Here is a 16,920-nt window from a genome sequence, read left to right as displayed (position 1 = left end):
TTCTGAATTCTAAGATCTTTAAATTTAAGGCCTCTTTCTTTTCATGGACAAGTCATAGTATTCCAGTTGATCCAAGTCATTTGTCTTTCAAAATCTTTTTACCCCCACCAAAATTGAGAAAGTAGGGAGGGAGTTTTCGAAATTAAACTATATCAGGTAACTTAAAGCAAGACAAAGTATAAATAAGAATAGCTTCACCCACTGTCTTGAGCAATACCTGTCTACCACTCGAAGATAAAAGATCGCGCTTCTATCTCTTTGGATTTTTTTTTCCGAACCTTCTCTTTGCTCATACTAAAAGAAGCCTTAGCTTTTTCGATCTAGAAACTTTAGAAGGCAAACTCAGATATCTATCCTGAACCCTGTCCTAGACCCAATGTGATCAATATTCATAGAGTTAGTAAGTTGTGTACGAATAGTAGAGGGAGTGTTGTGACTAAAAATACAACATGTTTATTACCCTCTAACCACTGATACTTTCGTAAGAACTCAACAATTCAGATTGTTTGAACATGTCTCAAGATTAGTTTTACAGAAAAAGATTGAATCATCAACAAATAGGGGATAGTTGACCTTGGGATATCGTCTTTGTACCTGAATACTTTGAATTAGTCTATTTTATTCTGCCTTATGTAGTAAGAAGAAGAGATATTTTGCATAGAAAAGAAAAAAGTAGTGAAATAGAGATTTTTTTATCGGATACCTTTATTTGCCTTGAAGAAACTAGAGAGTTGTCCTTCTACAATGATAAAATAAGAATCTGATAACAAAAAAAGATAAATAAGAGAGAATTGAAATTGAATAAAAAAGATAAATTGTAATTGAAATTGAAACAAAAAATATAGGTTGAAATTAAATACAAAGAGAATCAGTCTACTTTCTATCAAATTTCTTGACGTAACAAGAAAGAGACTCCTCAACCTAACTTGTCCACTCCATAGTTTGGGAATTGAATCGAATGGATTCCTCAACCTTCTATCTAATTCATCGATACAACAAGAGAGGCAGAGACTCACTCAACCTCACTTGTTCATGTCATGGTTTCATCACGAAACCAAAAGGGAGTTTCTAAATCTCTAATCACTGAATATTATGACTACAATAGCTAAGGAGGTATTTATAACCTCTTATTAGGTTAAAATAAAGAAAACCCTAAAACCCACAAACATAAACCCCAATCTAATAACCAAATAAAAAAATAAAAATACATCAAAATAAAACTAATAACTTTCAAATAATATTTGATCTCTTCATATCACAAATATTTGAAGCATATATCATTCTCCTCCTCTTAAAAAAGGATTCGACCTCGAATCTTGTAGCTGGAAAAAATAGTATACAAGATAATAATGAAATACAAATAAGAAAGACAAGAACATAAAAAAGGACGTGAAAGACACTAAATTCTTTTTTTATTTTTTATTTTTTTATACAAGAAGAACAAACATAGAATAAGAATTAATATAATACTTGAGATCTGATACCAAATGATAAAAAAAAGGATAAACAAGACAAGAATTGAAATTGAATAGAAAAGATAAATTATAATTGAAATAGAAATGAAAAAGATAGGTTGAAATTGAATAGAAAGATAATCACTCTACTTTCTATCCAATTTCTTGACGCAACAAGAAAGGAACTCCTCAACCTAACTTGTCCATGCCGTAGTTTGAAAATTAAATCGAATGGACTCCTCAACCTTCTATCTAATTCCCAGATGCAATAAGAGAGGGACTCACTCAACCTCATTTGTCCACATCATGGTTTCATCACAAAACCAAAAAGGGGTTTTCAAATCTCTAATCATTGAATATTACGACTATAATAGCTAAGGCAGTATTTATAACTTCTTATTAGGTTAAAACAAAGAAAACTCTAAAACTCACAAACATAAAGTCCAATCTAATAACTAAATAAATAAAAATCAAAATACATCAAAATGAATTAATAAATTTTAAATAATATTTGATCTTTTCATATCACAAATATTTAAAGCACGTATCAGAAACAATTATCACTAATTTTCGAATCCACATAATCCACCAGAGTCAAAACCAAACTTCTCTAATATAAACCAAAAAAAGTGTCATTCCACCTTATCATATGCCTTACTCATAGCTAATTTTAGCATCATCTCACTTTTGAGTCCTCTTTTTTTGTTCTTCAAGTAATGTATGCACTCATGAGCAATTAGGATATTATCAAAGATTAATCTGCCTTTAATAAAAGCACTCTGTGTAGGGCTAATTAGTCTATTTATCATACCGTGAAGTCTATGCACAAGTACTTTAAAGATAATCTTGTAAAAGACTGATGATAGGCTTATTGGTCTTACTTAAGTCATATCTTTAGCATTAAGAATTCTGAGAATTAGACAGATCTGAGTATGGTTAAAACACTTTAAAATTCTGCCCCCTGAAAAAGAGCTCTTCTCGGAACACATCACCACTAAAAATGATCTAGAAGCTTTGAAAAAACTTTGCTATCAAGCCATCGTCTCCTAGAGCACTTTGTGGATGAATACTAAATGTCACATGTTTCATTTCCTCTATAGTCACTAGTCTTTGAAACCTACGGTTCATGTGAGCTGTAACCTTAGGTCCAAAGTCAATAAACAAAAGTTCAGGATTCTCATGACAAGTGGAGAAAAAGATGTCTTTAAAATATGATTCAGCCACAGAAACAATTCCAGCATTTGAAGTAGCCACGTCATCATCACTACTATTTAGTTGCCAAAATTTATTCCTTCGGGTTCAATTTCTGAACTTCTGATGGAAGAAAGTCGTGTTCTGATCACCTGATTTGAGCCATTTGATTCTAGATTTCTCTTTCCAATAAGATTTCTCATTTTGTAATATTTTTTCAACTTTGCCTTCTAGTTCTGAAATAATTTCACCCGATGAATTTATGCTAAACGGAATTCCTTTAATTCGAATTGTAGTGAATCAATCTCCACCTTCGAATTAGATCTGTTTTCTTGCTGTCATATGACAATCTTATGCCGACATTGTTTTATTTTTTGAGATAGGATATACATGGCTAAACTATCAATTTGTTCATGCAAACCTCTCTACCAATCTGTCTTATTTCATCATTGGAACACCATCTTTTTTGGAATTTGAATCACCTTTTAGATCACTCAGTTCTCGGATTAAAATCTAAGAAAAGAAAAGAATGATCCTACCCTGATTCTGAAAGTCTAAGAACCGATGCATTGGGATAGAGTTGCTGCCAATCAATTCCTACCAGAAATCGATCTAGTCTCTCATGTGTTAACTCATAACCACTTTGTCTATTCGACCAAGTAAATGGTCTTCCGCTCATACCAATATCAATCAGAGAATTATCATCGATCAGAGAATTATCATCAATAAAACTGTTGAAAGTCTAAATAGAAGTGGGAGATTTTATACCCCCATCTTCTTTCTCTAATTGATTAGAAATGGCATTGACATCACCCATTAACGCAACCTTACAGTGAAACTGTTGGGTGATGAAGTTAATTCAACAAATTGAGTCATTCTATGTTGATTATTTGAACCGAGATAAACACGTAGAACACCATAGGAATTGTTAGAACCGGCTATCAAAACTGAAACCTCAATGAAAAATCTACCGTGCTATAAAATTTAGACAATGCAACTATCTCTCTATACCATTGCCAAACCTTCAGATAAACCATTCGGATCCATAATAAACCATTCCTTAAAACTACAAGATCTTAATTTTCATTTAACTTGTCGAGATTGATTTTTGTTTCATAGATAAATCTAACTTTAGGTTGGGGAAATAGGATTTACAAATTCCTTTAAGATTATGGATTGTTAGAGATTTTCCTAAAATCTGACAATTCTACGAGAGCAGTTTCATATTCTTTTGGGTGCCACTTGAAGGTTGTCATCCTCTACCGTCATAGCATTAGAAATAATATTACCCTCTACCATCATAGCATTAGAGAGAATATTAGTGAAACAAATTTTCTAAAAATATTTTCAACATCTTTATCTTTACTTTTCTGTTTAAAATTTATTACTAATTTTTCGATAAAATAAATACTAAATATTGTTTAAATACAATAATTAATAAATATTAAATAAAATAAATTTTAATTATTTTTAGTTAATTTTTTTATTATTAAATATTTTGATTTATAAATACAGTATTTATTTAAAAAATATCGTCTAAAATAGAATGCAACCGCAGCACTTAATGATTGAGTTTGAAAGAACAACAGATTTATGTTGTACTCCAAATTCATGAATCAAGCTCTTTTAATGTAAAAGTTCGTAAAACAATAAAATAAGAGTCGTGCTAGGAAATTAATAAAATATTTGTACAATGTGTATAATAGACTATATAAGTTATAAAATGAACATTATTTATAATATTTACAATAATCATTGGTATTAGAGTCAATAAAATATTTATACAATGTATTATATGAGTTAATTTTTTTGATTTAGAATTTTGATACCATATCATGATATCACTTATCCCAAAAGCTTACTGATAAATAAAGATAACATTAATGATTATATCTTTAATACTCCCTAAATCTTTATTATACATATTATACAAATATTTTATTAGCTCTCTATATTTTTTTATAAAATAATATTTTAAGTGTCTTTAAATCAAAATGGTAATACTCACAAATAATAAAAATTATAAAGAGATGTGATTAAAGCGATACTTTATGGCTTTATCAACTTATTTGTTTTTTCCTCCAATTTCACAGTTGATTAGTCTGATCAACGCTCTAGGGAAATATAACCATCAGATAACAGGGTGCATAATGCACCATTTATCTCAAAGAGCATCTTAGATACTGCCACAAAGAGTTCACTCATCAATTCCACTCAACTCAACTCATGGTATCAGGGGAGAGTGGAGGGATCAAGGCATTCAAGCTTTCAAACACGCATGGAATCTGTTCTTGTTTTCTCATTTTGGTCCCTATTTAGCAACCGATCCACTCAACATATATAAATTGCAATTCGAGTCACTTTTTTAGCAGCTTCTCTTTATTCCTACCTCAGTTTTTTGCAGTTTCCTTCTTCTTTCTTTAGTCTTTTACCCATTTGCATCACACATTAACGTTCTATCTTCTTCGATTACTCTCTTCTTCTAGAAGCTTCTGCGGAACCCTAGCGCACACTCTCTCTTTCTGAATCTGAATCTGAATCTTTGAAGCTCCTCTCTAATGGCGTTCTGGTGGTCCTTGCTCGTTCTCGCACTCGCTTTCGCCATCGGCAAGTTCCTCCTCTGGCTCATTCCTCCTAAGGTTCCTTCCATCGATGTTGACGCTTCTGATGGTACACTTTCTTCTCTTTCTCTCTTTCTCAATCTGTCGCACGTGAATTGTTTTTGTGATGGTGAAAATGTGCCGTGAATTTTGGAAATGGCAGTTTTAGACGATGGAAACCAAGCTCAGGAGAACAGCTTCATATATGTGAGTGATGTTTCTGCTGTCTTCTCATTGGATCGCTTGTGATGTTGCATTTTCTGTTCAGTTTTGCAAATTGTTGCATAGTGAGTTAGGACATATTAGGAGCTTATTTATTTTGTTAACTTGTTTTTGCATCATGTCACGATCGTTGCGATTTTCTCTATCTATTTGAAAATTCAATGTTGGTTTCATTGTAATGTGGCTTCGGAATTCGGATTGATGCGTTTTAAGAAATGAATTTTACTGTGTACTGTCCTAGAAGGCTAGAACATCCTCCAAATATACTTAATAAAGAAAATATTAAATGAAGAAACAAATGTACTTAATATCTTGTGAACATTAAAATGAAGTTATACATTCTCCTAAGTCCTACAGATACTCCTAATAATCATCCTAATAATGTGAAGGTATTAAATGTAAAAGTAACTGTCATCTATTTTATAATTTGTAAATATTAAAGCATTCAAGACTTTGAATATCTAATAATTATGCGGATTATATGGAGAATGTGTTAGGACTTGGGAGGATTTATTAATTTCCTTGAAAGTGCCCAATCATTCCTTTATTTAGCCTACTGGGAAGATTATTATGAGATTTAATATTTCTGTTAGGAATTCACTTCTTGTAAGTGAGGCACATTGAATGTAATGACTTGGAGTTTGTTTGTTAAATGTGCTATCTATATGTGAAAAAGGAAGCAAATGGCTGATCTGGTTTTGTTGATGGCTTATTCCTCTTCAGGTACCTCCAAGGGGAGCGGCACAGCAATCTGGCACTAAAGTTCAGTGCTATGAGCCTGCTATCATGAAGTATTTGGGATATGTTCCTGCTTTGACCCCATATGAGGTCAGTGAGCCCATTCTTCTCATGGGACATGGTTATGAATTATGATGCATAGTTCTAGTATCTATTTCCCTAAGCACTAATAATAGTTTAAGATGCACTGCATATGTGAATACTTTTTTGCTAGTTAATGTTTATGAAAGTTTGATAAAAAGGGAAACTTAGAAATTTAACTGCTGAAGTAAAATAGCTAGGAAAACAAACACAAGTGAGAAACTTATGAGTACATCATTGTTGAGAAACGTGTCACATCAGAAATATGCCATTTGCATTGAAGAAAAGTTGTCAATAGCTTCTAGTTAAACCTGTGTCCTTACTTTCATTTGGCATTCTTTAAAGATGGTAGTCCCATTTACTGATGTTGTGCCCTTTTGGCTCTAAATAAGTATTGTTTTCTTGCATATGAATGCGTAATTAGCTGCACCTAATTTTAGGAATTAACAGTCATCATGGTACTCTAATTGATCTGTCTATATTCTATGATCCAGAAACATTAAGGACAGCAATAAGATGACCCAAAGGATAATATTGATGCACAGAGCAAGTTATTGCAAAGTATTCAGAAATTATTGGATGATAGTTTGACAAGATTCATAAGTAAAAGCATTGCAGGAATTAACTCAAAATACTTTGCATGCATGGATAGGTCAGGGAGCAAGTGGAAAAAGTGCGGAAAGCCCAAAAAATGTGGGCAAAGACCAGCTTCAAGCAAAGACGCCAATTCTTGCGTATACTTTTGAAGTATATAATAAAACATCAAGCGCTTATATGCGAGTAGGTGCACTTCTCCGTGGTCATGAAAGGAAAATTTAGGTGTCACTAAATTTGTTACCAAATTATGGAACCATGCAAACTTCCTTTGTTTTTAGTTATCATATTGTTGCATTCCTTAGGTAATTATTCTTATTCCATAATAATGTGTTATGATATATTATCATTGATGTGCTTTTATTAGAATATCTTCGCGTGATACTGGAAAGACAATGGTGGATGCCTCTTTGGGAGAAATAATGACAACATGTGAGAAGATCCATTGGCTACTGTCAGAGGGTGAGAAGTGGCTGAAACCTGAATACCGGTACCTGGCTCAATCTCATCCCCTCATTCCTTTTCTGTTGTTAGTATATGTACTATGTAGCCTATTTGTTCATATTCATTACCACAAAACAGTTCATATACTTCTTTATCTCAAATTCCAGTATTTGATGGACCACTCTTTTATTCATTTATCGTTGATTAACAACTTACAGATCCAGTGGAAGATCAATGCTTCATAAGAGTGCTAGAGTAGAATTTCACCCCCTTGGTGTTATTGGTGCCATTGTGTCATGGAACTATCCGTTCCACAATATTTTCAACCCTATGTTGGCAGCACTTTTTTCTGGAAATGGAATTGTGATTAAGGTATATAATGACAAAATATCTACTGTGCCAATCACCAGTTTGTTAATCCCATGATTTTACAAAGTCTTTTGCAGAATAACACGGTTGGCTGTTATGCTGCTGGGGATTAAATCATATTCTGTAACCTTTCAAGTTGGAATACCCACTCTTACTAACTACAATAAAATTTATGCTTATGCTTTTTAGTTTGACACTAACCTATATCATTCTGATTGCAGATATCAGAAAACGCGAGTTGGTCTGGGTGCTTTTACTTCCGAATCATCCAGTCAGCACTTGCTGCCATAGGTGCTCCAGAGGACCTTGTTGAGGTGATAACAGGGTAGAGTCTTATTTTGTACCCTGCTTCTTACTTTTTTTTTTCTAAGTCATGTTTGCAGCTGCAGCTTTAACTGGACCTTTTTACCAGATTTGGTGAAACAGGAGAAGCATTGGTGTCTTCTGCTGATAAAGTCATTTTTGTTGGATCACCTGGTGTTGGCAAGATGGTATGATTGCTTTGGCCAATTGACTTGGCTCATCCCATCCTCTCATTTGTGAATCATTTTTTCCAATTATTTCATTTATGATATGTTGTGCAACTCAGATACTTAATGAAGAAATTCTAAAGAGTACTAGGTCAATATTTACTCAGTTCTATCAAAAAGAAAGAAGAAAAGGAGAGGGAAGAGTCTCACAAATGGAATAAGATGGCAGATCACTTTTCGTGTATTAAGATTTCTGTGCATTCTGCTAATATGCTGCTTCCTGTTATGCAGATAATGAGAGGTGCTTCCGAGACACTTATACCTGTTACACTTGAGCTTGGTGGAAAAGATGCATTTATTGTTTGTGAAGATGTAGATGTGGACCATGTAGGAATACTATCCATATTTTCTGGTTTCCAAATGCCATGGGTGTTATTGTTGACCACTTGGTTGGCAAATGTTAATTTTACAAGTTAATGAAGTATACATTCATGAGTGCTATAGTTTTAACAGACTTTGATCTGCCAAACATAGGTTGCTCAAATTGCTGTCAGGGCTGTTCTTCAGTCAAGTGGGCAGAACTGTGCTGGAGCTGAACGTTTTTATGTCCACAGGAGCATATATTCATCTTTTGTCAGTAAAGTTACACAAATTATAAAATCTGTTACAGCTGTAAGTGTTTTGTTAAAACATTCTCATGCAACTCTCTTCTAATGTTAACATGGGCTTCTTAATCACTTGTGGTTGCACTTAAAACTGTTGCAGTGTTTCTGCAATCTATCAGCTTACTTTTACTTTATTCTAGTTTTTTGTGATATCCTGTGGAGCATCCATACAGTTCATGATATGTTGCTGTGTCCTCCCATTTTGTTGAGTTAAATAATTTTTCCCTGAAATTATATGCATCAAGAACTGGCTTTATAGTCTATTCTGTGTCCTGAGAACAAACACATATATAGATTGTTATTAGCTTCCCACTGCTCAAATATAGCAAATTGATAGAATTTTCTCAATTTACAGTTGAAAAGTTTATTTTTTGGTGTTGCTAATTTTCTTCAATAAATAAAAAAATATAAAAAAAGGGGGATCTGGGATTGATTTAGAGGGGAACAAGGTCCCCTGAGCTATTTTGTATTTTATCCCCGTTTTTTAAGCTTCACACAGTTAATGATTACTTGCAGGGTCCACCACTAGCTGGAAGGTATGACATGGGTGCTCTATGCATGCATGAGCATTCTGAAAAACTTGAAGGCCTTGTCAATGATGCTATAGATAAAGGTGCTGAAATTGTTGCAAGAGGAAGTTTCGGGCCTATTGGTGGAGATGCAGTTGATCAGTATTACCCCCCAACTGTGATTGTTAATGTGAATCACTCCATGAGATTGATGCAAGAAGAGGTAGCAGAACTAGCTATTGTCTCTTCTCCATGACATTACGCTCTTTATTTCCCCCCATTTTTATCATATTTGTTCTCTATAAATGCTTACTGATGGTCCATACTTCCATATATCTATGTAAAATATTAACCAACAAAAAAATATGAAATGTTGCATCTTGACTAAAAGCATTGAAGATTTTAAATTTACATTATTGTGTTTCATGTCATTTACTTATTTGAGATTCTTATGTTTTATGCTTGAGCAACTGCTTACTAAGTTCATCTTTGTACTTCAACTACATATAGGCATTTGGACCAATCATGCCAATAATGAAATTCAGCTCTGATGAAGAGGTTGTCAAGCTTGCAAATGACTCAAGATATGGGCTTGGCTGTGCTGTTTTCTCAGGGAATCAGAGCCATGCCAGAGAGATAGCTTCGCAGATACATTGTGGCTTTGCTGCTGTTAATGATTTTGCAGCAACATATATGTGTCAGGTAACTTTTCTGGGAATCTGCATCTTTGTGCAAAGGAAGCCTACTTCTCTTTGTAATGATATGATGTATGCATTGTCGTGTCGATCACATATTCACATCCATCCAACTGCTAGAGAGAGCCTACCACAATATAATATAATATAATATGATTTATGCAATTGAATAATAGCTTTCTGATTAGAAAGTTGGACAGAAGTTTTAAAATGGTGGACTCTACCAATTAGGTGATGGAACCAGCCTCTGGTTTATTCTTCAGAACAGGAAGGACAAGAAAACACAACTCTTAACTGTTTCTGATTTACTTTAATATCTACTTTGCTATATCACATCTTATTGCCAAGCAGAAATAAATATAAATGTTACAACAGTTGTTTCTTTATTCAGCTTTCTACATTATGCAGTTCTTTTTGGCAAAATCTGCCAGAATATATTTCTATCTCAATCTCGGTTACCTCTCTTAAATTTCTACCGAAGTAATGATGCATTCTGATTTTTCAGTCCCTCCCATTTGGGGGTGTCAAACACAGTGGATTTGGACGATTTGGTGGTGCAGAAGGTTTGCGAGCATGCTGCCTTGTAAAAGCTGTTGTTGAAGATAGATGGTGGCCATACATAAAAACCGTGATACCTAAGCCTATTCAGGTCAGCCTGGGAAACCTTTGATAATACACTTACATGTTATCACACTTTGCTACATAATGACATGCGCTTCTTCTTTGCCTTAGTATCCTGTAGCAGAAAGTGCCTTCGAATTTCAGGAGTCACTAGTTGAAGCACTATATGGTCTCAGCATATGGGACCGTTTGAAAGCATTGGTAAGCGTTTTAAAAGTACTTACTGAGCAGCATTCTACCAACAGCAGTAAGTTGAAATGACTAATCATACCTCGGCATCTAACACACCAAATTGTTGATATCACCATATTCAAATGATTGGTGCTTTCGGTGTGTCAGTTTTATCCAACTGCAGTATTTGGTAGCTCCTTTTATTGATGATCCTGGGATAGTTCCTGATGAATGCACGAATTTCTTATATCAATATTCTATTTTGTCGATGACAAGGAAGTTAGGGCTATAGTTATGTATCCGCCAACGACTATGGTAGAAAACTTGTCCACAGCCGCAAGCTGATACATCTTTACGTTCATACTGGTTGGCTGGTTGCATTCTTCATCTTCATATTGAATGAAGAATTCAACACAAATATCATTGCATTTCACTTTCGTAATCAAAAACAGGTTTTCTCACTTGTTTCGACTACCCTCTGAAGAGCTTGTAATATTTGTTTTCATACCGGTATAAGCGTGTTTTCTTTCCACTATCTAAAATCACAAAAAAGAGGAGCGAGGAGAATTTTAGATATAGATGATACTTATCAACAAGATCAATCTCTTACGCACATGCAAAGATTTCAGATTTTCAACGCTAGAAACTATAAAGTAATCTCGTAGGATCGTTCTGGGTGAAGCACTTTCTTGAATTCCTGATGCGTATGTTGTACGGGAATATGAACGACCTATTTAAAAGTAAATGATTTAGGTGTAATAGACGTAGTAGCTGTTATTTACTCGAATAAATTGATGCATGATTTCTTGCAGTGCTCAATGTATTCGCAGTATGGCAACATGTATTCTACCTGTGTGCGGGTTGTCAACCCGATTTGCAGTGGGTAGGGTTCTCATGTGGGTCGGGTAGGGTGTGGGTTGAGTTTCAATCCTACCTGACCAACTCACACTCTATATATGTATATGTTATATATTTATATAAAAATATGTTTTAAGTGGATGTTGAACCAAAGATCTTTTACTAAATACAAAAGATTCTTAGTCATTAAAAAAAGATCATTAATTGATAATTTAATATTTTTTTAATATAAAAGGCAGTTTTATTTTAAATGATTATCAAGTTATATAATAATGTTGCATTTTTGTTGTAATTCGCGGGTAGGGTTGCGTACGCAGGTTAAGAATGAGTAGGGTTAGGGTTGAGGTATTTTCAACCCGCGAGTAATGTAGGGTTGAGTTTATATAAAAATTTCAATCTGCGGGTAGGATTAGGGTTAGGGTTGGTTTCAAACTCTACCGTACGCTATCCATTGCCACCCATAGTAGTATGCTTTAATGAATCAAATGATAAGTGGTTACTCGGACTTGACAGTAGTGTTACTAGCAAAAAATGAATTAAAAACCTTATGTTGAATGCAGCAAGAGATTGAAAAAGTTCCTAAAATAGAACAACTAGTAGCACAACATCACTATGACTCTTGTTTAATTAAGACTATTTTGGTCATTTTGAGAACTTGCTAGGAAGTTTCCTTTAGGAAAGCTTTAAAGTGTACCAGTATACTATATTGGTATTTCATTAGTTTTTAATCATTAATCTTAATTATAAAAAATATATATAATTAAGATCAACGGTTAAAATTTACTGAAATACCGATATACTTGAAAGTTTTTCTATAGTTCATAGACGCAGTGAGAAGGTCGAAATGAATAGATAGACTCCAGAAGCAGAGATAAAATTGTTCAAAATTTGATTACTTATGTAGCTGGTTCAAAAATGGCTTTTAGGAATCTACAAAATAAACCTTAACAAACTATTCGGTAGAATCTGTAGATACTCTGTTGGCAAAAGACATGTAATAGCAGAACAATCAGCAGCAGTTCCTAGGTAGTACCAATGAGAAAAACTTGCCTGACTGCCTCTTCAGGAATCAATTCTGGAGAGGCCAAAAAACAAATTGCTAAGAATTTTATAACTTCTTAGTCAAACTTTGTTAATGATATTTTTAATAATAGGATTCGAGCGCAAATAATTCTTTCATGATGTTTTAGATTGATGTTGCTAATGATTCGTGTCATATTCAATCCCATGCTTTATTTTCTTCAAGCCTAGATTTGTAGGCACCAACAAACCTATATATTCATAAAACCATGTAGGGACGGTTCACCCACAAAAATGTGATGATAATGACTGAAGTGAATCCTTCTTGCCATAACCTAGCTAGCCATTCGAGAATAGTATTTTGATACCTAGATGTTACATAAAAAAGAAACAAACAATAGAGAACACATACTATACTAATACTAATTTAATATTAAACTAATACTAATAGAATAGAAATAGAACGGTCTTTTTTTATATTCTCTCTGATTTTTTTGTTATTGCACACTTTACGCAATCGATTTGATCGTGTAAATATCCCTTCAACATAACATAGGTCATCAAAAAAATCTTAAAGACTCACCAAAGCACGAAACTCGAAATTTTTCAAAAAATAAACTTTTCAAAAGGTGCATAAGCGCATGGATAAGCTCACCCTCTCTCTTATTTCTAATGATTTATAAATTTTAGTTTATAATTGTTTGACATGCTTTTCTTTTAAGAAAAATCACATTCTTTTAATCGAGACTAAAGATTAACCGCTTTTTAATTTCAATATGGAGGTAACAATGGGGTTGGACATGGTTATGGAGAACACAGGTGCTTGACATGTGTGTGGTGTCAGATGAACACAAATCAGACTATGCGAGTTCCACCATGCTTATCGGACAGTCTGAGTTGTTGGTGTAAAAACGGACGGTCTGTGTTGTGGTTCCCTAGCCACGTGTCGCGCGCAGAACTTTCCCCGCAACGGTACCTTAATCCCAACATAACCCCATGTTGAACCCACACCCACCATTCGATATCACTTTCACCTTCACACCAAAGAGCAGCCACTCTTTTCTTCTTCTTCCTTTCTCCACTGCTTCTTGCTTTGTATGGTGGAAGAAAAATCAAAATGACAAAGAAAAAAAAATCTAGAGATGTTGATTGTCCTGAACTTCATATTATACATTATATCAGCCATCCTGATTATGTAAGTTTTTTTTTAATTTTTAATATTTTATAATTATAATTATTATTGTTAGGAAGTTAATTATTATTATTATTGTTAGAAATTGAATTTAGGAATATAAACAAAATGATTATTATTATTTTTACTTGATTATGTAAGTTTTTTTTGAAATTTTTTTAATATTTTATAATTATAATTATTATTGTTAGAAAATTAATTATTATTATTATTGTTAGAAATTGAATTTAGGAATATAAACAGAATGATTATTATTATTTTTATCTAATTATATAAGTTTTTTTTTAAAATTTTTAATATTTTATAATTATAATTATTATTATTAAAAATTGAATTTAAGAATATAAACAGAATGATTATTATTAGTTTTAAAAATTTAGAAATATATATAAAAATAATAGTTAGAATATTTGTTTAAATGTAGTTAGAGAATATTTAAATGAATGATAATATTTGAGTTAGACTAATATAATAGCTAAGTAAAAAATAATGTACGGTTAAAATTTTTTGTAATAATTTTAGAAATTATAATTATTTAATTAACTCTTATAATTAATTTTAGAAATTATAATTTTAGATATTATAACATCTTTTTGTAACCGTAAATAAATAAACAACTAATCTAGATCTTGTAATGTTGTTGAGAATTTTGATTGATGATGATTCGGTTTCGTGAAATATACTTAAATATAGTCGATTTGTTTGTTTGGTAATATTAATTTGGTTATTGTTAGCGTTTTAGTTGAAATAAATATGTTATTGTAGTTAAGGTCTTAATATCAAAGAAGAACATTATTAGTTTAATAAGAATTGAAATTATGTATTAGTTGTTATTGTTAATAGTTAGTTATGAATAATTTTTAGGATTATTAATTAAATTTAGAAGTTAGAATTATTTATTTTAGTTGGATTTAGTAAGATAATTTATGATAGTTGAGTGGTTTCAATTAATATGTGTTGTTGAGTTAGTTGTGCAGATTTTTTAATAATGGGACTTAATTATTTGGTGGGTTAGTACATGGTAATTACTAAATTTTGTAATTAAGAAAAAGTTTAGCACGAGTTTAATATTTTAGTTGCTCTAGTTAAAAAATTATTATCTTTTAGGAGTAAATTAGTAATTGTTAATGAGTTAACTAATAATTTATTAAGTTTTTGTAGAGTTTAAAGATGTTGACATGTGATCATCCAGTTTTTCCGGATCGGTACAATGATAGGGTGGAGGAGTATTTATGATTAACTGATTTTTATCATGTATTTCAGATTGGGGTAGTCCAATGTCAGAAAGCACTGGTGACTGCTCTAATCGAAAGGTAGCACCCAGACGCACATACCTTTCACCTTCCGATTGGTGAATGTGCTGTGACGCTTGAAGATGTGGCAATAATTCTTGGTCTTTCGATGGACAGTCTTCCAGTCATAGGGATGACAATGAGTAGTTTTGAAGTCTTGGAGGCGGAGTGTTTACACCAATTTGGAGTTGCACTGAGCAAGTCGGACTATAGAGGAAGCTGCATAAAACTGACCTAGCTGCGGGATCTAAAAGAAAATTTACAGTTGACTGATGAAAACAGTATACAGAGGTATGTGAAGAGCCACATTATGTTGTTGATTGGAACGATCTTGTTTGGGGACAAGTTTGGGGCATCTGTGCATTGGAGGTTTTTACCTCTGCTTCGTGATTTTGGCAGTATTGGACAGTACAGTTGGAGATCGGCATGCCTAGCACACCTATACAGGGCGCTATCTAGGACATCTCGTTATGACTGTAAGGAAATCAATGGTCCACTAATACTTCTGCTCGGTTGGGCTTGAATTCGCATGCCATATTTAGCGCCGCTTCCTAGGGAACGCCACAATTTTTTGCTTGCAAACAGGTAATATTATCTTACATTTACCCTGTATCTTCATATTTAGAATCCAATTGTGTTAATAAAATAAGTCATATTAGGTGGCGTAATTGAGAGCGTGGATACCGACGCTATAGATATCTTACGCTTGCTCACTTTAGGAAGGCCTTGGATGATCTTCAAGAAGGCCAGATGTGTTTTCATTAAAGAAGTATTTGTTTTGGATTTAGTGTTAGTGTTAATCTTATTGTTGAGTTAAGAAATTAACTAAATTAATTAGTGATGACAAACATTATTTTTGGTCAAAATAAATAATTAGTGTTGAGTGTTAATAATTATATGTTGCTAATTATTTATAAATTGTTGCAGGCCAAAATTCAATCAAACAGCCCAAAATTGGAATGAAAATAAAAACATCAAGGCTAATGAGCTGGTTAATCAAACCAAAAGAAACAAAGAAAGGAACCAACGGGCCAAGCAAATCAAACCCGATCCAAGCTCGTGTCTATCAATTCAAGTTGATCCCACCAAACTTCTCATACAAGATTGAAGTCTTCACTCTTTTTTATTGCTTTCAAAGCAACGTTCCTTTCTTCTCTGTCTCTGTCAAATCACTGAACTTAGAAAAAGTAAGAAAGAGAGCTTAGTCCCTAAGCTAGTCATGAAAGAAGAAGGAAAGAGAAGGTTAAGCAAAGAAGGGTGAGGTCTAATCAACCATATCAAGAAAAGATCAGAAAGCTCAAGGTAATCCATTTCTTCTTACATGCAACACACTTTCTTCTCTTCATCTTCAACCCTCTGTATCTCCGTTTTGAGCTATATGGAAAAGAGGATTTTTATTCCTCTCTGCTGTATATCCACGGTCTCAAATATGTCTTGGGGACCAAGTTGGTTTTCAAGGGCTCGGATCAAGTTGACCATTGGAAGACTCATGTGGTTACTGCTTTATGGCTTTCGGTCAAGATGAAGAAGTCAGAAGTAAAGTTTCTACTCTAAGGTTTAATGAGAAAAAGTGAATCTGTGGGTTGGTGAAGCTCAAGGATCAAGGTGTTGACCTTGGAAGAAGAACCAAGGAACATGCAAGGAGATAAAAAAGGGAGCTCTCTACTCATTCAGAACTAAAGAGAGAAAACCAGAGTTTGTGAGTAGTGTTCTGAAGAAAAGTTCCTCTACTTG

General features: G+C 33.2%; 1 protein-coding gene across 2 annotated transcripts; it reads left to right on the top strand.

Moving 5' to 3' along the window:
- Positions 1-4,698: 4,698 nt before the first annotated feature.
- LOC112796333 (aldehyde dehydrogenase 22A1) lies at positions 4,699-11,285 on the top strand. Of its 2 annotated transcripts, XM_072235085.1 has the most exons (15): positions 4,845-5,315; positions 5,409-5,452; positions 6,191-6,295; positions 6,781-6,847; positions 6,939-7,066; positions 7,248-7,370; positions 7,543-7,696; positions 7,915-8,018; positions 8,106-8,184; positions 8,455-8,550; positions 8,698-8,835; positions 9,345-9,560; positions 9,848-10,039; positions 10,538-10,681; positions 10,765-11,285. In XM_072235085.1, exons 3-15 carry the CDS (start codon positions 6,291-6,293, stop codon positions 10,912-10,914), a joined length of 1,596 nt encoding a protein of 531 aa, XP_072091186.1. In that variant the 5' UTR covers positions 4,845-5,315; positions 5,409-5,452; positions 6,191-6,290; the 3' UTR covers positions 10,915-11,285. The 2 variants fall into 2 exon arrangements, with proteins under 2 accessions (XP_025694508.1, XP_072091186.1); XM_025838723.3 differs by lacking the exon at positions 6,781-6,847 and having other exon boundaries at positions 4,699-5,315.
- The last annotated feature ends 5,635 nt before the right edge of the window (positions 11,286-16,920 follow it).

This window comes from Arachis hypogaea, chromosome 4, assembly GCF_003086295.3.
Source record: "Arachis hypogaea cultivar Tifrunner chromosome 4, arahy.Tifrunner.gnm2.J5K5, whole genome shotgun sequence".
NCBI lineage: Eukaryota > Viridiplantae > Streptophyta > Magnoliopsida > Fabales > Fabaceae > Arachis > Arachis hypogaea.
Note: the sequence above shows the minus strand (reverse complement) of the source record. Positions and strands in the feature narration are given on the sequence as shown.